The sequence below is a fragment of the Biomphalaria glabrata genome, chromosome 11 (assembly GCF_947242115.1).
Source record: "Biomphalaria glabrata chromosome 11, xgBioGlab47.1, whole genome shotgun sequence".
In the NCBI taxonomy this organism is placed as follows: Eukaryota; Metazoa; Mollusca; class Gastropoda; family Planorbidae; genus Biomphalaria; species Biomphalaria glabrata.
The window spans coordinates 12,830,297-12,856,323 of record NC_074721.1 but is presented as its reverse complement, the minus strand read 5'-3'; the positions used below and the strand labels follow the sequence as shown (position 1 = coordinate 12,856,323).

General features: G+C 37.2%; 1 protein-coding gene across 2 annotated transcripts in view; it reads left to right on the top strand.

The window, feature by feature from the left end:
• LOC106070832 (uncharacterized) overlaps positions 1-26,027 on the top strand; it is a 51,471-nt gene that overhangs the window by 17,544 nt on the left and 7,900 nt on the right. Inside the window, exons 2-11 of one of the 2 annotated variants that reach the window (XM_056003915.1) lie at positions 9,429-9,527; positions 10,636-10,818; positions 10,945-11,043; positions 12,042-12,199; positions 13,118-13,245; positions 15,353-15,479; positions 16,698-16,859; positions 18,600-18,728; positions 19,927-20,094; positions 20,867-24,796. In XM_056003915.1, the coding sequence (XP_055859890.1) occupies positions 9,434-9,527; positions 10,636-10,818; positions 10,945-11,043; positions 12,042-12,199; positions 13,118-13,245; positions 15,353-15,479; positions 16,698-16,859; positions 18,600-18,728; positions 19,927-20,094; positions 20,867-24,796 (5,178 nt within the window). In that variant the 5' untranslated portion in view covers positions 9,429-9,433. Of the gene's footprint in view, positions 1-9,414; positions 9,528-10,635; positions 10,819-10,944; positions 11,044-12,041; positions 12,200-13,117; positions 13,246-15,352; positions 15,480-16,697; positions 16,860-18,599; positions 18,729-19,926; positions 20,095-20,866; positions 24,797-26,027 lie in introns of both variants that reach the window. The other variant, XM_056003916.1, reaches the window with a different exon arrangement.

Genomic DNA, 26,027 nt, shown 5'->3' with positions numbered 1-26,027 from the left:
GACACAAAGATAAAGGCACATTCCTCGTTCCATATGCTAGGACAAATTTGTACAAATACTCCTTCTTCCCTAGTGCTATTAGAGCATGGAATGGGTTGCCTGAGTTAGCCAGGAAAACCAGTGACTTGGTAGAATTTAAGTCATTGGTTAACATGCATGACTAGATTCATGACGCGTAGGACGTAATCATCTTTGATTTTTGAAGTAACGTCTGTATTTTATAAGATAAGATAAGCGTGTAATAAAGATACACAGTGGACGCGAAAGTTGTAAAAAGTTACAGAGATAGAGATTAGCACATGGCTACCCGTATAACAAAGTTATCTTATATTTAGGAACAAAGTCTGTAATTTATTACACATGATCTTACAAATCTAAGAGTGAACTAACGAAGGTAGATGTGATCTGCCTTCAGCGTGAAAATCCCATATACATTTTGGAGCTCATTCAGACGCAATACGTTTAGTTATATTTGAACCAAAATGCCGGGACTCTCGGGTGGGTGGGGCGTGTAGAAGCCTGATAAAGCTCACCATTTCCCCATATGTAAACAAATAAAACATTTGATTAGAAAACGATTGACTGCTCTCGCACAGTACTAGCTGTGCTCCGACAGCCACGACGTAAAGTAACTTAGTAAGTTCACAGTATTACATTAACGAAAATTGTGCTTCTCGAGAAAAGAATTTAGTTCTATAAATTTTATTTCGAAAACGGCTCTAACAATTTTCTTTATAATTTCAAGGTATGTGTATATTAATGAGAAAAGAATTCTCCACTTATAGGCCACATCGGGAAAACTCAAGGTCGACCGTTATATCGGTTTTAAAATGTCTCATTATCGAAAAATTAATTTTGGCTAGAATGTTTAATGAATGAAAATTTTTTATATGACGTCAAAGGGAAAAAACATGACACCGCTTACGTCACTAGGCTCACAGCAGTACACTAAGGCATTTCTTTGCAAACAAGAACACGTTTTAATGAATCAATTGGCATAATTAAACATTTGCGCACCATCTTTCTGTAGATTAATCTATTATGTAACTATGGATGAAAAATAAGGAAATTAAATTTGCTAATCCTAGTACAACTTGGCGCTACACTTTCATGGAGGTCGTCAGAGCAGGTGGGAAGAGACATTGCCAGTGACAGATTTTTGTGGAAGCAGCTTGCCGCCCAATGCGCCAAACGACTCGGGAGGATCTAAGTCAGTAAGAATAGCACATAAGGTTTTGAAAATAAAACTTTTTAACAGCAGGCTAATGCACTGTAAATACCTCAGAATATGCATTTTGTTCTGTTTTAATAACGGAAATAGTGCTTGGCAATGGCGGGGAGTCTACAATGTTTCCACTAACTCCAGGAAGAACCTAATGAAGGGTACAGTAAACGTCTTCCGAAAGAATGAAGGGATTAATTATGTACACACACACGCATACACACATACGCATACACACATATGAATTTTTTTTTTGGGGGGTGGGGGAGAAAAAATCCCCCCAAACAACCACTGCCGAAAAAAATCTTGTCTACGCCCATGATATATATATATATATATATATATATATATATATATATATATAATTATATATATATATATATATAATTATATATATATATATAATAACCAGCAGTCCTAATTGTAAAACCCTGAAGATCGCTGGTCGGGCTCACACTACACTGGGTCTATGATGTTATTTAGTGCCCATTATTTCTGTGACGATGTTATGTTTATAATGTTGTTTACAATTCAATCCTTATTTCCCTTTAATAATAATAATAATCTTTTATTGTCCGTACGGAAATTTGTCTTACAGTTTGTGCATTACACCAAACAAAAAACATTATAATTTAGAACTATAAGAAACCAAAGTGTACATTCACACCAGACTCACTCGTAATTTACATGTGACAAAGTTTATATCAAATTGTTTCTATTTAATGATTTGATTGCCAGGGGAACAAAAGAGTGTTTGTGTCTTGTATCTCTTTTGTGATGGTAAAATCACAAAATTCCAATCTAGTGAATGATTTTTCATTCCTAAAATCTTTATAGCTTTATTATAGATGTTTGTCTCAAACAACTGCCCAAATGGGTTTTGTTTTTTTGCCAATGATTTTACCAGCAACATTTAGGATTCTATAAAGTTTATTTTTACTTTTAATACTCAGATTGCCATACCAGGCAGTGATACTAAAACTTAAAATATTGCAAATATGTGCGTGATAAAACATAGCCAAGGCCTTTTCGCTAACACTAAACGAGGGCAGTTTTCTCAGTAATCGTAATAATTGCTGCCCTTTTTTGCTGATATGATCAGTATTTGCAGTAAAATTTAGTTTATTGTCAAGGATAGTACAAAGATATTTAAAAAGTTTTTGAACTAAAACTTTTTAACAGCAGGCTAATGCACTGTAGATACCTCAGATTATGCATTTTGTTGGGTTTTAATAACGGAAATGGCACAAACAGAATCGTTGGCCTGTGAAATATGAAATGAGGAAAACAAACAGAAGAAATGTCTTGTGTTCTTTTTTCTCTCATTTAATGAACTCCTTCAAAGACATAAATTCAAACAATTCATTAATTATTCATTCAACATTATCTTGACATAAAATCTTGCAAAATAAAACCCCAAAATATACTGTTTCTTAGTTACACTCTAGTTATACTGTTACACTGTTACAAATTTACTCTTATATAACTTTATACTGATATAACTTTGGACTGATAGAACCACGGAGTGATACAATTTTGGACTAATACAGCTTTAGAGTGATACAACTATGGACTGATACAGCTTTAGAGTGATACAACTTTGGACTAATAGAGCTTCGGAGTGATACAACTATGGACTGATACGGCTTTAGAGTGCTACAACTTTGGACTAATACCGCTTTGGAGTGATACAACTTTGGTTTGATACAGCTTTGAAGTGATACAACTCTGTACTGATACAGCTTTGGAGTGATACAACTTTATACTGATACAATTTTTTATTGATATTAATTATTTTTAATATGACTCTAGAACTTGTGGACCTGCAACTGTTCATGGAATTTCAACAGCTCAAGGACCTCTCGATTAACTCCTTTCCCTCAAGTTATACCTCTTTAAATCGACATTTCTAGAATCCCAGAAACTTCTATTTCAAATATTACTAATAGCTTTCACCTTCTAGAAACTGACATTTATTCCTGACCTCTTCCTCTGGTCGGTTAATTGTACACGTGCTTACACTGTGAACAGGGGCGTAACTAGGGATTTGGGGGCCCGGGGGGATTGACCTCTTTGGGGGCCCGTTGCATTTTGACATTCGACATATGACATGAGATAATGTACGCAAAAATATATAAGCCCAAAAAAATAATCATGAAGACTCTTTTAATGAATAATGCCGTTGTTTATTAGTTAAATAATGCACAAGTGACAAATCTCAATTGATATCGCTTCACGTCGTGCATTCTGTGCAGAAAGACAACTATAACATCAACTACATCGATACTTTCTAGTTTTTGTGACTTCACTGACATTAAAGCCATGATAAGCCTTTCTTGTGTCATTGTGCTCCTGAGATAGCTTTTGATAAACTTGAGCTTTGAGAATGATCTCTCACATGACGCAATAGAGGTGGCCTGAGTTAGCGGTATTCGGAGGAGGTTGCAAAGTTTGAGCACACGTAATTCCCATATGAAGCCTTTTTCCCTTAATATGTCTATTGGTGATTGTATTACTGGTTTGTTGATGAAAAGTGCTCGTGCATTAATTACATCATTGAAAAAGCGATTTTCCATTTATTTCATCATACAAACAGGAAAAATAGCACAGTTTGTCATAAGCATGTCTCCATCTAGAAGAAACCCAAAGGTATCCATTTTCTTTCCAGCCTTTGGAATCTGCCCTTCATCTCCATATGAAATCTGTCCAGCACTTCTGTTGCAACACGTTTGATTTGCAGTTCTATTGACAGTCCTACATTAGAATTCAACTTCCCATCAAGTCTTTTCTTTCTTCTGGTTGTTTTGATTACAGGGAATCCATAGTATTCCCTACCTTCTTTTGCTTTTTCGATGGATTGGGTTTTTGTCAGTTTCTTATCATTTTGCAGAAAGCATGAAAGGGTACTAATTTCTTTAGCAGCTTCCCGTATATGCAGTCCAGACTTTTGTAGTTTCTTCTGAACTATATTAATTGGGCGCAGGAGCTTTGACTAGAATTCAAGATAGGCAAAAAATTCTTAATTTTCCACTGCATGAAGAAGCTTCTGTGCTAATATTATATGGTATTACGTCATTGTTGGTTGTTTATGTTTTGTGCGAAAGCAAAAGGATTCAGAGCATACAAAAGTGGGAAAGATCCATATCTCGTTTTGCTCGAGTTTAGAAATACTCCGATAAGTAGACTGACGTATTCACCATCACAACTGCTGATGAGTAGAAGACTCAGGGAATCATTCCAACTGATCCCAAACTATTGAAACCATCGGTAGCTGAAAATGCAGATACATTACTCAACGAACGACAGATGAAAAGCAAAGTGAAATACGATGCAAAAGCAAGACTACCTAAAGATTATTCTGTCGTCTAGGTCAAACATGGCAGAAAGCAGTTGTCATAAAATAAACAACATTCAGCACCCAGATCTTACACCATAAAGACCAACCTCGGAAAAACATACAGAAGAAATCAAAGCTTTTTGAATAAGAGTTTCGATGAAGACATCTCTGGGTACTATGATACCGATTAAGACAATGAACTGCAAACTGTTGGAACAAACGAAACAGTCAGTTATAGACCAACGTCTAGAGAACTTGTTGAGCCAGTCAAGATAACCAGAAGTGGACGAATAGTTAAAGTTCCTAGTAGACAGGGCCGGCCTTAGGCTTCTGCAGCCTATGCGGTCGCAGTGGGCCCCGCGCTTTCATAGGCCCCGCGCTTATTCTAAGTATTAAATTAAACCATTATAACGTAAATAAATTAACAGGGTTTTCGCGACCTCCTGATTTTCCAGGGCCTCCAGGAAATCTCATGAAAAGGCAAAATATACGATAAAGTCCTGAACTTTTTTTGAATTTATTCAAATCTCATGAAGAATAGACCAAATTGACATTTTGGGGTGCCAATAAATAAAAAGTGGCATTGCGAGCTTTCATTTGATAAAAATTTACTCTAATTTTAAAAAAATCATTTTGACATTATGCTTATCCCTACCCAGACTAGGCCCCGCGCGATCCGTTTGGCCTAGGGCCCCGCAAATGCGAGGGCCGGCCCTGCTAGTAGATATCACTCTTAAGAACTTTAAAAGGAAGGATGTGATAATAACTTCAAAGGGAAGGATGTGCTAATATTATATGATATTACGTCATTGTTTGTTGTTTATGTTTTGTGCGAGAGCAAAAGGATTAGATGGAAATAAAAAGGGAGTTTCCATTGGATTAAGGAAAGATGAATAGAGGGGTAATAACTCGAGTGTGAAGTTTAATTCTGAAATTATAGACGCCAAACCCGAATAATGCACTATTCTAGCATTATTAAGAATAACTTTTAGATCTGTTATACTCGATTCTGTAAATTTTGATTAATTAGTGTAGCCATAAAATACTCGCCATTTAGATATATTATTAGTAAAGGTAACAAGATACCTGGAATTCGCTGTATATCATGCAGTTCTATTCGTGGCAACAAAGTTTAAAATGTAAAACCAACTTTAAAAAAAACTTTGATCTCTGTGGGAAAAAATATTTTTAAAATTTCAACAAAGTCAACGTACTGATAGACCTAGATCTAGGTTTAGTCTTTGTGATAACTTTAATTCATAATTGTTGAAAAAAAAAAGACACCCGTTGACACTATTAGTCAATCAAATATATTAAGTTATGTATTTACAAATAAATTTCGGACACCCATTTGGGGGCCCCCCCTAGGTGGGGGCCCGGGGGGATTTTCAAATTCTCCCCCCCCTCCCCCCCCCTTAGTTACGCCACTGACTGTGAACTTCTTTTGACCTGACCTTTTTCTAGAATGAAGTAGAATAAGGTCACAGTATCGTTTCGTGGCATAAACGACATACCCTAATCGACTCCACCACACTTAATAGCGCCTAGCTTCCGAGCCGGCTGGTCTCGGGTTTGAATGTCGGTGAAGACTTTGATTCTCAGCTTCGAGAATCTTAGGATGCCCCTGAGTCCACCCAACTCTGCAATTAGGTGGGGAAATTAAGGCAGTTTGTCATTGTGCTTGCCGCTTGACACCCTCTTTAACCGTCGACTAGAGACACAGATGACTTGTACATCCTCTGTTCTACAGATTGCGAGGTCTGAACGAGGAACTTCACTATACTTTACTTAAGCCAAATGTATTGGTTTACAACATCTAAGCTCTTTTGAAGAATATTTTGGTAATCTTTTGTCATCAAATGTTTGTTCAGCATGTTTAACAAAAGTTTCACTTTGGACGTTTGTCTTGTGTGTTGAGGTTTTTACAACAAAGCTTTTAACAAGTCACTCTGTCTGTCTGTCTGTCTGTCTGGTAAAAAGTTCGTACTCTTTTTTTCTCCCACACCCTATCTTGGATGACGCTGAAACTTTGCAAAACTATTTCCTTTACCTCAATGGCGTACCCGTCGGCTCGGGTTCGAGAAAATCTTGGTGGGCCCCCCTCCAGCCAATAAGACAAATTTAGTGTGTGACAAAAAATGAGTAATCTAAATGCAAAGACATTCCAATGTAAAGATCGTACCTTTTTTAAAAAATAATTTATTCGAATGGATGGTTTTAAGGTCATACGATGAGAATGTGTGGGCATTGGCATCGTATTGGTTTCAAAATCAACCACTGCAAGAAAACAAAGAAACAAACAAACTTGGAATGGATGGTTTTGAGGTCATACGATGAGAATGTATGGGCATTGGCATCGTATTGGTTTCAAAATCAACCACCACTGAAATCCGCTATCGGAATAATTTAAATAGGCACTCGCTGAACCTCCAAGAAAACATTTAACATCTATATTTCATTTAGTATGGGGATCCAACCCAAGACTTGTGTGACAGGCTCGAGCTAAATGGGAGATGGCATAAACACGGCTTGGTGTTGGACCGAATTGATGTTGGAAATCCAGTGCCAGTGCTTCTTGTGACTGAATTAGAGACAGTATTATAAGCGCACATTCTTATAAGCACGGGATAAAACGATATAAGCAATTAATATCTATTCGTTTTAAGACACATTAGGAAGTAATATGTAAGCATGCAGTTTAAATATTGGACTATTAGTGTTAAGAGACTGTAGATGTATACGACGTAACCACTGCCTGCTACACAAGTAAATATCACTCCTGTACTGCGAGGACTATAGGACGTAACCACTGCCTGCTACACAAGTAAATATCACACCAGTACTGCGAGGACTATAGGACGTAACCACTGCCTGCTACAGAAGTAAATATCACACTAGTACTCCGGGTTCAAGAACATCTTGATGGGCTTCTCTACAACCAATAAGACAAATTTAGTGTGTGACAAAAAATGAGTAAACTAAATGTAAAGACATTCCAATGTAAAGATCGTACCTTTTTCTTAAAAAAAGTAATTATGTCATAACGTTTGATTCAGATAGGACTGCATATAAGTAATAGTGTCTTAAAAGTCTATGTTTTTACAGTTTCTTATCAGAGTTAAACTACTTAAAATTGTTTCAAATGAACAAACAAATGTTCTTCCTAAGTTCTAATGTGGGCTCCAACTGGCCTTGAGGCATGGCCCCAAGCGTAATGAGTTCCTTCGCGCCATGGTTGCTACGCCATAACTGTGGGCCCCTATTGCTTGTGGGCCCGGGTTCATTGAACCCCTTCGCGCCATGGATGCTACGCCACTGCTTTACCTGCCAAAACAAGAATCAATTTTAAAAAGTAACCAATTAGTTAATTAGTTATTGGTAATAAATTATTTTGTTTGGTATCTCGAACAAGGGAACGAAATTGCAATTGACTGAAGTGGTGGTAAACACGGAATTATTTCCCTTTATATGTTGTCGTCTGAGTCTTAGTGAACACAAACCAGACAAATAGGAGGAGACTATAGAAACAATAGATAAGTCAACAATCTTTCACGTTCATAGGCTTCCCACTAGCAAAGTGGTTACCGCTTGTTCTTGAGAAGGTTTAAGCCATGAGTTCGAATTCAGGTCATTCCCACCCCCACCCTTTTTTTTATTTGTTTAAATGCTTTTGTTATTGTTTGTCTCGATCTATTACAAATGTAATGACATGACTTATCCAAACTAATTGATACAAGTACACTTAACGTAAGCTTTGTTTTTTTTAAGTATTTTTTAAAAATATTTTCTTGTTTTTTGCTATCGCTTACACAGAGAAACAGTTCTTCAAAACCATTAAGATAGTGGCATTACTGGCACTACTAATGTTTATATATTATCTTATAATTAGTGGAAGTTTTCAAAGGACCAATGTAATTTATATAAAGATGTTAACAAACATAATAGTGTAGGCACAAGAATGGAGAACTTATTTAACATAACAAGTGACATGAGAATGTTTAAAACAAAATTCTGTTTGTCCTTTATGAAGTTGTATGTAGGAACTATTACTTGGCTCTCTTGAAGGATAGATTTAACCAGAAAAACATTTTTTAAAAAATAAAAAATTTAAAGACATTTTACCTCCATCATAAACTTAAAATCTAGTCAAATAAATTTCTTTAAAAATTAAATTCTCAAGCCGGGTATTGAGCTCTTACTTTGGAACCGTCGATGTACCAAAGACGTTACCATTAATTTATTAAACTCTTGAGTGAATAGAGCCTACATGCGGAAATACCAGAAGACGTAGTCTGTTCAAGATAAATATTTACTAGTTGAAATTTACTTGCCAAATTTAAATATATTATACTTTTTAAATTTATAACGGTCTAACCAAAGGGTGGCCAAGGAGCTAGTAATTCTTTTTCCAAGGATTCATCTAATGTTAAATTTCTAGAAAAATCGTTAGAGCCGTTTTTGAGAGTCGCGTTCACCCATCCAGGTTATGCCCAACCAGAATGTTTGAATCCGAAAGAGTGACTTGAATATAAGTATTGTAATTAACATGATTGTGTAGATCCAATTAGCTTTCTATGTTTAGAACGTCTATCTGTGACGTGTACATTCGATTAAAGAGTGAGACTTCTTGAAACATGTCACTATTTCAGATACCTTGATACTCTCTATATGACTCTCAGATTGTTTATTTTATAAACCATAATACTATCTATACGACTCTCAGATTGTTTATTTCAGATACCATGATACTCTCTATATGACTCTCAGATTGTTTATTTCAGATACCATGATACTCTCTATATGACTCTCAGATTGTTTATTTCAGATACCATGATACTCTATATATGACTCTCAGATTGTTTATTTCAGATACCATGATACTCTCTATACGACTCTCAGATTGTTTATGCCTGTGTGCGTCATTGACCTTTGCTATGGTCTCTGTTGTGACGGCTAAGAACACTAAAGGTAATTAAAACTAAATGGTATATCCATAGGTGTATCCATAGGAGCAACAATACATTGGTCTAACACAGCAGATAATCTGAGGGGAGGGGGGTAGCTGTAACAATGAACAAGATATAATGATACATTTATATATAATTGTAGCGATACAGAGAAGTAACGATTAACATACGTGAGTACAAGCCATGGGTTAAAATTTACATATGTACTTAGTTGTAAGGACTATACATATGTGTAGTGATATATAGGTTGAGTATCAAATTAGTATGGCTATTGGGGGCGTTTTAACAATTGGCTTGAAATAAAACTACGACATTGGCAACAAGCACTTCGAATGCTCTGCAGACAATGAGATCATCAACTGTGTAACCAAATCATCTCCCCTTTATCAGAATCGCTTTCATGTGCAATTACTTGCCTCAATGTTCTCCACACCAGTCACTATACAGTTATTCTCAAACTGTTGGACTGTGCCGGGCGCGTCGACCTTAGCGGCGTAGGGGTCCGCAGAAAAATGAAAATTCAATGCATACATTTAGTCGGTGCAGGATCTCATTCAGTCAATTCAGCAATTTTGGATTATCTCGTGGAAATGAGATGAATGCCTGGGCATTAGCTGTGGTCGGAGCGATGTCGCCCACATATCAGTTCCCCCCTATCCACACAGCTGATGTATCTATAGGACCGGGCTGTTTCGGGTCAGCGGCGTCGCAGGCTCTGCCAGGGTGTAGCCCTGAGTGCTGCAAATTGCCTAAGGATCGCCGACACCTGGTTTGTCCTCAGGGTTGACTCCCCAAGCCTTTCCCATGATTGGGTATAGCTGCAAGGCAGCAGAGGTTTGAATTCACAGTTTTCCTTCTAAGTGGTTAGCTCATTTAAAAACTGTTTGCTTAAAATGACCAGCAAGACAAGAAGACATGGTGAAAAAGAGAGCCTTGTATGAATTACAAAGACTATGCGCTTGTGTTTTGTTTAATCGTCAAATATAAAGTTTACTCGTTTTATAGAAAATTCTTCTGTGAACTAACAGTAATGTTTTGTAAAATCTAAATTTGGAAACAGGAGAAAGATTCATTTAAAATCAACTTTTTTTTATTCTCCTCACCGGTAGATCACTCCGACAGCTATAAACGAGTCTGCTACTACACCAACTGGAGTCAGTACAGGCGCGACCAAGGGAAGTTCCTCCCTACAGACATTGATCCCCATATTTGCACACATCTTATTTTCGCTTTTGCAAAGATAGACAAGGGAGTACTCGCCCCTTACGAATGGAACGATCTTCAATATCCTTGTAAGTTTCAACATTATTTATAAGATTAGTTTTTTGTACTTACACATTTTTAATTCAGGTGTAGGCCTCAAACAAAAGCAGGACATTTAATATTTGATTGTTGACTCACATTTTTGGTATTTTCAGTTTTATATAAACAATTCAACGCACTCAAAGAAAAGAATCCCACACTAAAGACATTGTTGGCTGTAGGCGGGTGGACACATGGTTCGCAACCTTTCACAGGTATGTCTCTTAACTGCGCGTCTTATCGTTGGGAGTCGAAATCGCAAGAAACACCGCACTCTTGTAAGATATTTGTGAGCGATTTGATGAGCACTGCCCTGCATTATGTTAGGGTCAGGGTCAATCTTTGTATTATTAATATAAGATTGTTGTGCTGGTGACTAAGTTTAATATTAAATTTTAGGATTTATTTTGTAGTTAGGGTTATGTTTAATCCTTGTGGTGCAGCAAGAGTATCTTTTGTATTTCATGATGTATTTTGATAACTTATGTGTAGACATCTGTTATCAATGGTAACGGATTGTGTACACTCTCAGTAATAGACGATTTTTGTTTTATAGCAATATATCTTTTGTATTTGAAAATATATTATATAGAAGGCAACACAATAGTATGCTAAATATTTATTACAATCTAGAACAAAGGTCATAATGTCCTCTAGAGGTTTTGCTTACATAGGCAAATAGGTTTTGCACATTATTATAGACCACACAGATGTAGCACATTGCGAAATTGAACAGGTTGTAGTTTTTGCTTTAAGGGTTTTTCAATTTATAGTAAGTCCCTTTTACGAAATAAGATTGGTAAGGGAGTTAAATATGGATAGAGGGTGATAATGTTGTTTTTCAAGAGTAGTGTACTTGCAAAGTCCTGCTACATTTTATTTCCAATGATAGACCTTCCTGTTGACCTTTACTCGGTGCTTTATCATTTGCACATTACTTTATAGGAATCATATTAATTGGATTTATTGGGTATTTTCAGGATACGTTTTAGATTCTGAACAATGTAAATTATTGTATATTTAAAGATCCCTGTTGCCAACTATAATGATGACAATTATTACGTGCTACATCGAAGAAACTTAAAAATCTGATCTTACAACGCAAATAAATAAAAAAAAATACAATTGGCATGATCGCAATAGTTCGAGTGAAAACCAGAAAGTATCTTTGTAAATAGCTTTGTATTTGATTTTCTTCAATTTTCTTTTCCAGAGATGGTGACTAGTAAGGCCAGTAGGCTGAAGTTTATCCAACACGCCATTGAGTATCTACGTACTCATGGATTTGATGGATTAGACTTGGATTGGGAGTATCCAGCCAATAGAGGGAGTCCAGAAGGAGACCGAGAAAGATTTACTGCCCTTGTTCAAGTTAGTCTAAATATATTTTTGTTATTTCACTAACAACTTGATCCCAGACAATGAAACGACCAAGCAACTCTGCTAATGTTTATCATAAATCATCTTCAGGACTTTGTCTACGCTATCTATCTATTCGAATTCTTTGCCTAATCGAATATCTGTCCAAACAATGTCATGCCATAGATTCATCACCATCTGTCCTTTGACGTTGTAGACGTGAGGGTGCCGGTTCGCGTAACCATCGATAAAGGCCTGTAGGTAATCGGTGACGTTCTCGCCATTATCCCGATGGAACCTTAGAAGGATTTTATTCAAAGGCCAGACTTGAACCGGGAGCTCTTAACCCCAAATCCTCATTGAAGGTTTCAAAATTATTGTGACCATTACTGGCTTGGGTTGTACCATATACATAGCCCAACACGCTTCGGTCCTGGGCCCGCTCGCTACAGGCGGCCAAAGGCTGCGCTAACCACGTGAATTTCTTCGTATTTTTATTCTGTAGCCGGCACTATACCATGTAAGGGCCACTAGTCCAACCATGGGACTCTGAACACTGTGTTTCATCCTCATCCAGAGTAAGAAGAAAAAAAAGCTCACCCAAGGTATCCTGACAGAGGCCTGGTTAGCTCCCCTTTGGCGATACTGGAGCTAGAATCCTTGAGGTTCGCGTAATCAAAATTCTCCACTCTAACCGGTCAGCATCAATTCATTCATCAAGAAGCCGGTCCATATCTTTCTTTTACATTGACAAGCCAGCTTTTCCTTGGACGATCTTTCTTCGTGCTCCCATTAATGTACAATGATAGAGGGGGGGGGGATATGTCATAGACGCGTGCCTCACCATATGACCCAACCAGCTCAGCTTTTGTTGTACTCATAATGATGTTTATGCCATTGAATATAATACATGTACACCAATCTTCACAGGAACTGAGAGAGGCATTCGAGAAGGAGGCAAAGACAAGTAACAACAAGGAGCGTCTCTTACTTTCGGCAGCGGTTCCAGGAGGGGAACGTCTGACGAATTCCGGATACGACGTGAAAACTCTCAATAAGTAAGATTTCTTTTCATACTTTATTACACTGCTCTTAGTAGATATCTTATCTTATATAATACAGACGTTACTTCAAAAAAGAAGATGATTAGAATAGAACAAGACCCTAAAGAAAGTAATAAACATCATTACCTCTATACCTTTTTTTTGGCAGGGGGGGGGGGACATACATTTCCGTCATATATGTCAGGGGCCTCATCACCAAGAAAATAGTGTTGGGTCTAATAGAACCGGCCCTCTGGGCCTTATTATGCACTGTGTGCAAAGAGAGTGTATCTTCTCGAACCGGATGTTGCTCGCGGGTCGTAGTTAGGTATATTTTAGTATAACCGAATGTGTTTATTCTCTGTAAATAATAATGATACTAATAATAATAAGAAGAATATAATAATAATAATAATAATTATAATAATAATAATAATAATGTGGGCGAGTCAATTGAACACATTATGGCAGGATGTCCAGCCCTATCAGAATCAGCCTACCTAGGTCGCCATAACCAAGTTGCAAAGTTAATACACCAACACCTGGCTTTGACTTACAAATTGATCGGTAAGGACACTCCCCCTTATTATAAATACTCTCCGCAAGAGGTTCTCGAGTCTACTGAACATCTGCTGTACTGGGATAGGCCTATTCTGACCGACAAAACGGTAGATTTCAATCGCCCGGATCTGTCGTTCATCGATAAAAAAGAAAAAACCGCTACCATTATCGATATCGCCGTACCACTGTCTCATAATTTAAGAAAAACTGAGATAGAAAAACAAAGAAAATATGGGAACCTAGGCTTGGAGATTAAGCGTCTATGGAAATTGTCCAAAATAACAATATACCCCATTGTTATATCAACCGAGGGGATAATAACAACTGACCTCACAGACACCTTCAAGGCCCTTAACATTCCTAGGAACATCTTCGTTGCCTGTCAGAGGGCGGTACTGCTGCAGACCTGCCACATCACCAGAAAATTCCTCAGTGGAAACTGTTAAAGGGACTACGATGAATTTTGTTTCTCTTTAGCGAAACTCGACCCTGGCAGCGCCAGAGAATGACTACTCGTTCATTTCTAACATAATAATAATAATATGTCAACCTAAGCTTGGAGATTAAGCGTTTATGGAAGTTGTATAAAATAACAATAAACCCCATGACTAACCTCACAGATACCTTTTAAGGCCCTTAACATCCCTTAGAAGACTCTCTTTTGTCTTCAGAGGGCAATACTGATGAAGAGGGCGGTTCTACTGCATACCTGCCACACCTCAGAAAATTCTTCAGTGGACACTGACAACGGGACTACAATGAATTTTGTTTCTATTTAACGAAACTCGACCCTGACAGTGCCAGAGAATGACTACTCATTCGTTTTTTACATAATAATAATAATGGCAATGTCTTTGATATTCCGAAGATTAAGGATGAGTACAGTGTTTCACATGACTACGCAAACCCAGTTGTGACCTGCATATTGTTCAATATCTGATGCAGACATAGTTGTTGTCTGCCGGGGTTCTATATAAGTTTTCTTTTCGTATTCTGCGCCTGTCTTCAATACGGGCTTTCCTTTGGGTCTCAAATGTGTGTCCCGCAGCTCTCTCTCTTTCTCTCTCCTTTCTACGTGAGAGCTCTCCAATTGTCTCTTACGAAGGCCATCTGCTGCCAGCTACTTTCAACTATGCAAGTGAGGGCAAGATGGCATCAGCGTTAAACTTTACAGCGCATACAGGGGGAGGGGGGCACCGCTGCTTTCCGTCCACTTTTAAGCTCACCTAAAAGGATTGCCTTGAGCAGGATAAGTGTCTGACACAGCTCAGCTCTTGAATTGTAAGTAGTGCACAGTATAGAAGCTCTCTCTCTGCTAAAACAATCAAGAATGTAGATATACTAACGCTGTTATACTTTTCGTGGATATGAAATCTTTTTCTTTTAAGTTAATTTACAATTTTAAAAAGGTAAGTTATTAAGCTTGTATGTGGTATCCACTTAGAATTTTAAACAATTATTATTTTCGCATGAATCAAATCTCATGAATCAAATCTCATGAATCAAATCTCATGAATCAAATCCCATGAATCAAATCTTATGAATCAAATCTCATTTACAGGTACGTGGACTTTTTTAACTTGATGAGCTACGACCTTCACGGGTCATGGAGTCCAATCATAGGTCATCATGCTCCGCTAATCGGTGGGGAGAAATGGATGGACGCCAAAGGAGACTCTCTTAGTGTGGTAAGATGGTCTACACCAATATTTGTGAAATTCGTTGTTTTAAAAAAAGAGATAAGATAGTTGACACCACAATGTAGAAAGATGACATAATAGTGTGGTAAAGTGTTTAATATTATTGTTGCATTGCAATAAGTCGTAATCACAGTGTGGTAAGATAGTTGAAATTAAAATAAAAGGTAGATTTATCGTAAATTCATACATAGTTTAAATTGTTTTATTAAAATGTTGACAAATACATGTATAGAGATATTAGTCAATTTTATAACAACAAAATTTCATTCATCTTCTTTTACTTTTAATGTATGTTTCGATCCACAATAGCTATTATCAATTAACTCTGCAAATAAAAAAAATATTGAAAAGTACTTTGAACTTTTTAAAAAAACTTTTTTGGCTTGAGACATAAATTTGATATTTTTTTCTGCTTATATCTAGATATTGTGTCACTGTATGAATTTTATTGCAAAAAAAATTTTTTTTTTGTTTCGGCCAAAAAATTAAGCGCTTGCAAAGTTTTTAATTTTAAGTCTAATCCGAAATGTTTAAAAGCCTATGCAATTCGTCAGACAGACTGCTTGAAAGGAAACCATGAGTCAGTTAAGTATCAGAATATGTATCCGAAATGATTAGTTCCAAGTTAGAACTTACTATATAAAATCTAGAGTCTAGACTAACCTGATATTCTATGACATCAAAAACGAAGATAAGATCATTTTATTAGTCCGAATAAATGGAAATTCAGCATTACTACAGTTGTCTACCTCAGCGATACCTATCCCTATCTCTTAGTCTGTTGAACCGTTGGGGCACTACACAAGATCTGTTGACCGTCTTTCTCCATTCCTCTCTGTCTTTTGCCTTGGATAGAAATTCATTAAATGACAGACCTGTCCATTCTTTTATGTTTTAATTTTCTCTGTCTGCCTCTTCTTCATTTTTCTGGTACTGTTCCCTGAAGGAAAGTCTTTGCGAGCCCTGAGGACCCTATGATGAAGCCAGAGTGTTAAACTTTGTATTTCTTGACCGTGGTTAGAAGGTCATCGTTAGTAAGTAAGTAAGTAAGTAAAGTACCCCTTTCAGACCTTGTGGTCTATAGGGCAGATGATGTAAAGGTCATCTGTTTCTTCACACTCGATACACGCATGAAACTGAGGTTCCAACTAATGAAATGATCGGACTACATGGGTGAAATGCTTATACGTTCATTGACATTAACAGGAGCAATCAGTCAACTTGTGGTTGAAGCTTGGAGCTGATCCAAACAAACTTGTTATGGGACTAGCACTCTACGGCAAGACATTCAAGCTTTGCAATAAAGGATTCGAACCAGGAGACAAGAGTTGCGGTTCAGCCAACCCAGACACGCTCAACTATTATGAGGTAAAACTATTCAACATGTCATTGTTCCTAAAGAGAATAGAAGGAAAAATGGAAATGTTACAGGTTTAGGTTTTATTTCAAGTAGCTGGTTTTTTTTTTTTATTTTTCTCATAGCCATCCTTGTTGTAATTGGTTTAACCCAACAATGTCACTAAATAAAGCTTTAATGTTGCTAAACGAAATAAAAGTTACAAACCAAAAGAAGAAAAAATTGATCCAGCAGTGCTAAAAGAGCACAAAATTAATCATAAGACTTGAAAACAAAAATATTTCAAACATTCGCTTCTCCAGACTTGTTTTATTTTGTCCACCGGATACCCCAAAAAGATTGTTATTTATGGATTTACCTCCACGAATGAAAATCTATAATAGCTATATATTTCTATATGTATATGTGAGCTTGCGCTCCCAGAGCTATATTTTTATATATTTTATTTTTATAGGCTTTGTGCCAAACTTATTATTTGTACTTCCGCTTTTTGTGTATAAAAAGTGATGCCACGCTGTTTTAAAACAGCTCAGTGTACAGTTGACCAGTGGTCAGTACCATATCTGTCTGTGTGACAGCTGAAGATCTTTGTGGTCGGTCGTCTAATTATATTTTTATTCCTGTACCTGGGACGGCCTGTAAGTGTAGAAATATTTTATATTTTTTTACTAGATCTATACTATGTGTAAGGTAGTTATTTTATTTTCTACTTTGTCATAATAGTTGGCAACATGCTGTACGGAAGATGGCGGCGTCCATCAGTCCTAATAGAATATAGATCTAATATAGTTTTGCATTTATGTATTGCAGGCTATTATTACTGCTGTGTTACTGCTTTTAACTGCTGCTTTTAACTGCTGCTGTTGAATATTACTGCTAATAGCTGCTGTTTGTAACTGCTGTTTTAGATCTATTGAAATCTATTCTAATTCTAGGGAATCTAGTGTTATTTTGTTTCTGCTATTGATAGTTTTGTTAAATTGTTTCTGTAGATCTATTCTAGATCTAATTCTAGGGAAGCTTAAGCTAGTGTTATTTTGTTTCTTTATTATCGCCTTAGTAAACTTAGTTATATTTATAGTCTGTTTCTCAGTTCTGTTCTTAGTGAATAGTAAGGTACTGAGCCTAAGGATAAGATATTCTTGTTTTAGTGTTAGTGTTATGAGTGTAATTGTAGTGTGTTTATGTAGATCTAGGTCTAGTGTAGTAGTTTTAGTGATTTAGTTAGATAGTTGTTTTGATCAGTTTGTGTCAGATAGTTGGTTTGGTTAGTTTGGTAGTGTTTGTAGTGGTGCAGATTTAGAGGGTAGTTTATAGTGGTTAGTGTATATATTATTATTTGATTCCATGTAAATAAAGTTTCATTTTGTTTATTTATACTAAACTAAAGTTTGTTATCTTGTTTCCATTTAGTTTAGTTTAGTATGTCTGGTTACTTAGGTGACTCTAGCCCCTTGGTCGTAGACCGAGGTGTCACAGATGAGCCCACCCAGTAGCGCAAACATCTGCCTACTGTTGGTAATAATTTAATGTTGAGCAGAAGAGAATAGGTCCTCTCTCTATCCACTCGCGCCTGCCTGACCTGCTCACATATATATTGTTATCCGAAAAATAAAACAACTGGCAAAGTCTTGATTAACACTAACACAAAGCTTTCTTTTTGGATGGAGAGTTTAGTTGAGTCTAACTGCACGCTTGAAGACATAACTCTCTCTCTACATGTTGTCGCTAATTGACTTGACCGTTCCCAGATTGTCCAGAAGCTCAAGTCCGGCAAGTACGAGAAGAAGTGGCTAGAGAATGAACTGGTGCCTTACGCCTACAGCCCATCGGAGAAACTTTGGGTTGGCTTTGACGATGAAGAGAGTATCACGGCTAAAGTAAGTCATTAGAAGAGCAAATTAGAAGCTCTCTCTCTCTCTCTCTCCTTTCTCTCTTTCTCACTCTCTCTCTTTCTCTCTCTCTTTCTTTCTTTCTCTCTCTCTTTCTCTCTCTTTCTTTCTCTCTCTTTCCTTCTCTTTCTCTCTCTTTCTCTTTTTTCTGTTTCAAATATAAAGTCCGCAAGTTCTGTATCCATTTGTTTATTCAAAATAATTGCATGTTACAGAAATAATTAAACTTTGCGAATATTTTGCCAATTGACATGTAAGAGTATTTCTCATAGTCAAAAGTGTAAATTTGTTTCACGACAAACAATCAAATCATTTATCATTTTCAGTGGGAGAAGGTGTAATCTGCAACCCTCGTGTGAACACTCACGAAACTAAAATAAGCTGAACCCTGGTTTTTACAAAACATTTATCAAATCACTCTATCGGTCTGTCTGGTACAAATCTTGTACACGTTATTTCTCCCACACCCAATCTCGTATCAAATTGAAATTTCGCACAATTATTCATATTTGACGACAATGCGTGAAAAAAATTAACAAATCAATGAATCGATTAGTGGTATATAATTAATTTTGTTTTTTTTTAATTAGAAAAAGAGAGCTTATTCTTGCGGTACTGAGATATATGACAGTGATTTTCTGTTTTTAAAAATGATTTTTTTTTCTTGAAAGTGTCGGTCAGAACACGGTCAATAGTGGACAGAACACGGTCAATAGTGGACAGAACACGGTCAATAGTGGACAGAACACGGTCAATAGTGGACAGAACACGGTCAATAGTGGACAGAACACGGTCAATAGTGAACAGAACACGGTCAATAGTGGACAGAACACGGTCAATAGTGGACAGAACACGGTCAATAGTGAACAGAACACGGTCAATAGTGGACAGAACACGGTCAATAGTGGACAGAACTCATTCTCTACGACCCATCGAATCATGAAAATGTCATTTCGTTCATTAGTTTAGTAACGAATAGTATCATCAGTGCACGTAAAAAAACGAATTATTACACAGTTAACTGAATGTTGAAAGTAATCGAACAATTTGAAACAGTCAAGTCAATAACAGTTCAATTCTTAACGAGCCAATGAATGTATTGATCTAGTGTACCAGTAATGAGAAGATGTTCCTGATCCATAACTTTGACCAAAACATAATCACATGTGTAATTTCATATTTTCAGGTGAACTTTGCCAAGAAAAAGAAGTTGGCAGGAGTCATGGTTTGGGCGATAGATGGCGACGACTTCTCCGGAAAATTCGGCAGTGGTGCGAAGTACCCAATGATGAATGCTATCCGAAACTCTATTGAAGGAGTTAAAGACGACTCTCTAAAACACTCTCCCAACAAAGTAATCCTTTTTTTTTTAAAGTAAATGTCAAGAATTGTTTAAGAGAAAAAAAATATTTTTAAAAGATAATCATTGAATTTTGGAAAAATGATAAAATAATCGTTAAATTATCAGCAAATTTTTATTAGATTATGCCGTAATGAAAATTATCACTAAGATATCATCTAAATATTGGTTAGGATTATAAGTAAACAATCGCGAAATCATTAAATTATTATTAAAAATAAAAATATCAATAAATTATAATAGAATCATAAAATTTTCAGTAAATAAACATAATATTATCTTCAATTATCAATTAATAAGTTTTCATAAAATCGTACAATTATAAGTAACTTATCATTACATAATTATCAATATTATATTACTAGCAAAGTCTCATCGATATATTGATTAATTATCAGCAAATTATCATCATGTTATCTTGAAAGTGTCAGTAAATTATCAGCAGAATATCGTTAAAATTTAGCAGAAAAAGTTTTAATAAATTGTCAGCATATTATCCCCCCAAAAAATAAATCGTATAAAAATCATCGAAATATCATTAATTCTTAATATCATTGAACTATCTGTAAATAAACAGTAAATTATCATAAAATTATCATTATATAACTAAAAAATTGTTAGTGATAACTTTACCACTCAAACCACACTTTTTATATCTATTTTCTTTTATTATAAAAACATTACTATATTTATAAGAGAAGACAATCATTATTTGAATAATATAAACTCATACACCTTATAATCCCTTTCTTTATTTGAATTCTAGTTAAAAGAACTATCAGAGAAAGACAAAGACGATATAAAAAAGACAGCCTCTATAGAAAAGAAATCGGCACAAGTAAAGGAGGATCAAGTATTAAAAGAAGCCTCTGCCCTCAGCCAGGATAAGACAGCACAGAGCTCAAGTGATAGCGACAGCAAGGCTATTCAATCTTCGAACACTGCACTTAATGGTGAAACAGCTCCAAACGCTGTCCCAAAGATTAAAAACGACTCGGACCTGGTTAAAACCGACACAGAAATGATCCACAAAGACGAAATGAGAAAGAAATCTGACATCATTGACTTGAAAACTGATCAACAGAGTATCATCAATGCCCCAGTGGTTATTAGAATACCACCAGCTCCTTATTCTGACCTGGACAAGGAACTGTTCCAGAAGCCCATGGCTGTTCCTCTCCATGCTAACTTATTAGCGCCTAAAGTTGGAGCAAGTGATAAGAAAACTTCACCAAAGCCAGAACACAAGCAAAGAAGCATCACCATCCACAACACTGGCGCACAGCTCCGTGAGCGGCTAAAGCAAGTGCATCAAAAATTTGCAAGTTCTCAGACAAACCTGTCATCTAACGCAGTGTCCAATCGACCTGTAATCACAATCGACAAACCTGCTTCAACGGAAAGAACTCCAGTGATCCGAAAACTTGGTCAAAGGTCTAGAGGTCAGCCTAAAAGAAATTCGCCACTTAAATCTTCTAGTGTATTTGAGCCTCCAAAGGAAACTGCCTATCAATACCCGACATTCATTAAATATTCACCTAAATCGAGCCTCACCAGTCATTCTTTAATTCAACAACCTTCTTTGGCAGAGGCTAGCGACACACCCTGGTTCACAGATATTAAGGCGCAAGAGATGAACAATCCAAACCAACCAAAAGAAAAGTCTACCTCAGGAATCAAAGGCAAGCCGAAACGACGTACAACTTATTCCAAGCCACAGTCAATGATGATTAATGCAGTTCCGTTTGCAAAAAGTGTTGCACAACTGATTGAAGGCAAGAAAACGGACGAGGAAACACAGGCTGTTGATAAAGCCAAAATTGTAGCCAGCCAAGTAGCAAACAGGAATCCATCTTTCGGCAGATACGTCACTTTACATCCTGAAGAGCTCGAAGGATGGCGAACTACAGTTGTAGCAGGAACGGATGCACCAGAATGGGTTTCTAGACTAATGATAGAGAAAAAGGAGCCAATCAAAGAAACGGCCAATGAGGACTCCGACAATCTAGTGTCTGTCAACATCCAGTCTTTAGAAAACCAGAAACAAAATTCTTTCTTCGACAAAGAATCTTCCGAGCTCAAAGCTGATGACACTTCATCAGAACAGGTTAACGAAAATCTTCCTAGCAATGAAGGAGACGGTGGTAGAATTTTAGCAAAGGTAACACTACCATACAGCTTAAACCAGATGAAGCTAAGAAGGAAAGCGGCAAGAAGACACTACTTCCCTACTCCATACAAATCTCTGTCACCGTTTGCTTCGCAAAAGGAAAAACTAAGTCGCAATTATGACAGAATTCCAAAGATCTCAAAGTACTCTAGATTTAACGACGACGAAATCGCCAGCATTAAGCAGTCACATATGAAAGCCAATAGAAAATACCAGATGAACGCTAAGCCCAAAAGAGCTCAACAGCCAGAAAGTGCTTTACAGAACAGTGGAGAAAACAAGTGGTGGGACGGCCCAACTACAAGCAAGTCAACGGCTACAGCTACACCAGCGTCGCTCGTTGATGAAGCCACTGTGTTTCTCCGATCTTCAGAAAGGAAAAAATCTCACTATGATCAGCAGTCTGCCGGGCTCGTGCAAGAGAGGCGAGACTCTAAGGATAGTGGTTTAACTTTAGAAACTACAACTGCAAACAAAAAGGTGCAGACAACAACGGACTCTAAGACTGAGCACGAGAAGAATAACAGGGCAAGCGAAGCTCAGTCGCCCACAAAAGAAGAGGATTTTGTCAACTTGAACAGTTTTCTACACAAAACGACCACCACCCAGTACGTGACAAGTACGAGAAACCACGAAGAGATCACGACGTCCGCACCGCAAACATCGTCTCGTGGTTTTAATCTACCGGCGAGATCTTCGTACAAGAACAACAAACCCTGGTGGTCAGTTACCACCACAACATCCGCGCCATCAAGCGGCGGAATCAAGACTTTCAAAAAGCACAAATTTCCCAATTCCGGGCGTAAGTACCACGGTGAATCTATCAACGCCGTTCATAATGAATTAATGGGGATATCCGACACACCCGTCTTTAAAGGGAATCTTGATTTGAACAAAATAAATCCAGATGTTGCACCAAAAGACAATTTAGAAAATATTAAACTGAGCAAGAAACAAGATGTTATTGTGGATGAGCAGACATCTGAAAAACTGTCATTGAAAAACGAAATGTCTGAGGATGCTCAAGAAGGGAAACTGAATGAAACAGAAACAACTAGCCAAGCAAACAAGGTTTCCGACTCCAACTTACCGTATGAAACTGCGAAACCTGACTCCCAACCATACCACTCCAAACTGACATTAAAAACATTTAAGCACAACCCGACCCCAGAGAAAATATACCATTACCGTCATGCACCAGGTCAGAGTGAAACGGAACACTCCCACAGACGAATTAATAAGCTTGCTGAAAACGAAATTCCACACAAAGGTTTCTCGCAGCCGCCGTCTATAAGCAGCTTCACCCCAGACATTAGGGACTGGACCAAAATCCGAAACCTGCTTCGGAATTCCACAGTCGTAGCCGAGATCAAGTCCAAGTTGGACGAGATTCACCGAAGCGTCACACGCGATTTGACCACCGAGATGCCGACCGAGGAGCCGAAAAAAATTGATGCGAACGGCAAGAAATCAAGTAAATGGTACGAACGAAAGGCAGGCTCCGGAAACGAGAACCAAGTCCAAATGTCTCCTTCTGTGGACACGGAAGTTGGGCAATCAAGTAATTCCAAGAGCTCCGTTGTAAAAACCAATGACGATGACAGCAAGTTGAATGTAGATTCTAACAGCCAAAGTGTTGATAGGTTGAATAAATCTCCATCTAATGATGATAAATCACTTTCTTTGATTAGGAACGCAAAAGATGATGTCTCTATGAACAAAGATACTGAGCCATTGATCAGCGACATTTCGAACAAACAGATAGCTGACAGCGTCATTTCGAACAAACAGATTGCCGACAAACGCCAAAATAATGATGAAAAAGCATTATTGAAAACACCGAATACTTTTCAGGACGTAAAGTCCACATCAAACAAAGATGTTAGGAAGAGCGACAAAGCAGAGAAAGTTCTGGACGACAACGATGGACTACAATGGTGGGAAAAAAACAAGAAAAGCGACAGCAAGCTTTCGGAGGTTATTGAAGGTAAAGAAGACTCCAATTTAATTCAGAGCAACGCACCAGTCATGTCTGGAAAAGACGCTAACAAGGAAAGGTATGAAAAGTATTCTTCTCTTCGCCAAACGGGTCCCAGAAGAAACAAGTATAATATGTCATCAGCTGCGAACTCCAGGTCCAGTGTACAGACGTCAACACAGGAGGTGAGCACAAAGAGATTTGAGACGACATCTGCAGACACTCGAAGCATGACCAAGAACTCCGCGAACACACTAACCAAGTATCCCATGAAGAAGCCTAGCGGAACAAGAGAGTTCAGAGATTTCAAGAGACCCAAGAACTACAACGGCTACGTAGTCAACAACATCAGACGCGAGGGGCTGAGAAAGAACTCCGCCATTAATGCTTACAGCAGCAGAATGCAGCAAAGCAGTCAGAAGAACACAAATAATTCTCACAGCGAAGTTACTCAGTTTATGAGCAACTACGGAATGAAGGATCCTTCTAGAAAGTTGGACTCTAGACATTTACAGATGAATGCAGTTCCAGAAAATGAACCTTACCAGGTTGGCATCTAAAAGAATCATTATTTGTACAAAGCTTATATCAACTCACTCTGTCTATTTGGTCAAAAGTGTTTACACGTTATTTCTCCCAAACCCAATCTCGGATCAAGTTAAAATTTTGCCCAATTATTTCTGGTACTTGAGAAAGCAAAAATATCAATTTTTAAAATAACCAATCAGTTAAGTAACTATTGGTAATTAACTAATTTGTTTGGTTTCAAACGATGGAAAGAAATTGTACTTAATAGATATGGTAGTATATGCTGAATGAGTCTCCTTTATACTTTGTATAGAGAACTAAGTCGTCGCTTAAATATTTAAAACTAACAATAGATAACTATAAAAGCTATGAAATCTTCTATTTTCAGAAGCAATTTGCTAGAACAGTGGTCCTTTTGTTGGCTTGGGGAGGATTGAGTCCTCAAGTTCGAATTTTTTTTTTTATAGAATGCACTGAAAAATCGATCATGGTAACATTTACAATTATACAACCTTCATTCTTCGCCTCCCCTTTCCCAACTGATCCAGACAAGTGATAGGATCATAGCGCATTGAGAAAGTGATAGGATCATAGCGCATTGAGAAAGTGATAGGATCATAGCGCATTGAGAAAGCTAAAAGCATGAAATTACGCTAAACAAAAACAATTGGTAAAATTAATATCTAATCGCAAAAATGTATCACTGTTAGTCTAGATCTATGGCAAATTTAATTACATTACTGTTGTTGACAATGTTTTGCCTGGAGAAATGTTTTATTACAACATTACAACATTAAAACATTCGTAGAAACTACAATCTGAGTGGTTGGGCTCAAAAACCTGGACACGGATCTCGATCTCTTACGATTTTCCTAGAAATTTGAAAGTTAATGTAGGTCGTTAAGAAAAGAATTACTAGCTCGTTGGCCACAATGGAAAAACCCTAGTTTGTCCGTTATATTGTTTTTTCAAATTTTAAAAAGAAGAAAAACAAGGTTACAAAGACAGTTTGTGTGGGGACACAAACTTAAATTCGGTCCCCAAAGTGGTCCACCCAGGCAGGTAAAAAAGCAGAGAAGAATGGAGAAAGAAGGTTCACGGATCTTGTATGATGCCCCAGCAGTCTACAGACCAAAGGATAGGTGAAAGTGAATGTGAAGTTAGATGTGAACCTGGCCTAACTAATGTCTTATAATGAATATATAATTGCTCTAATTGTTTTGTTAAGGGACAATCTCTTATTCCTCAAGA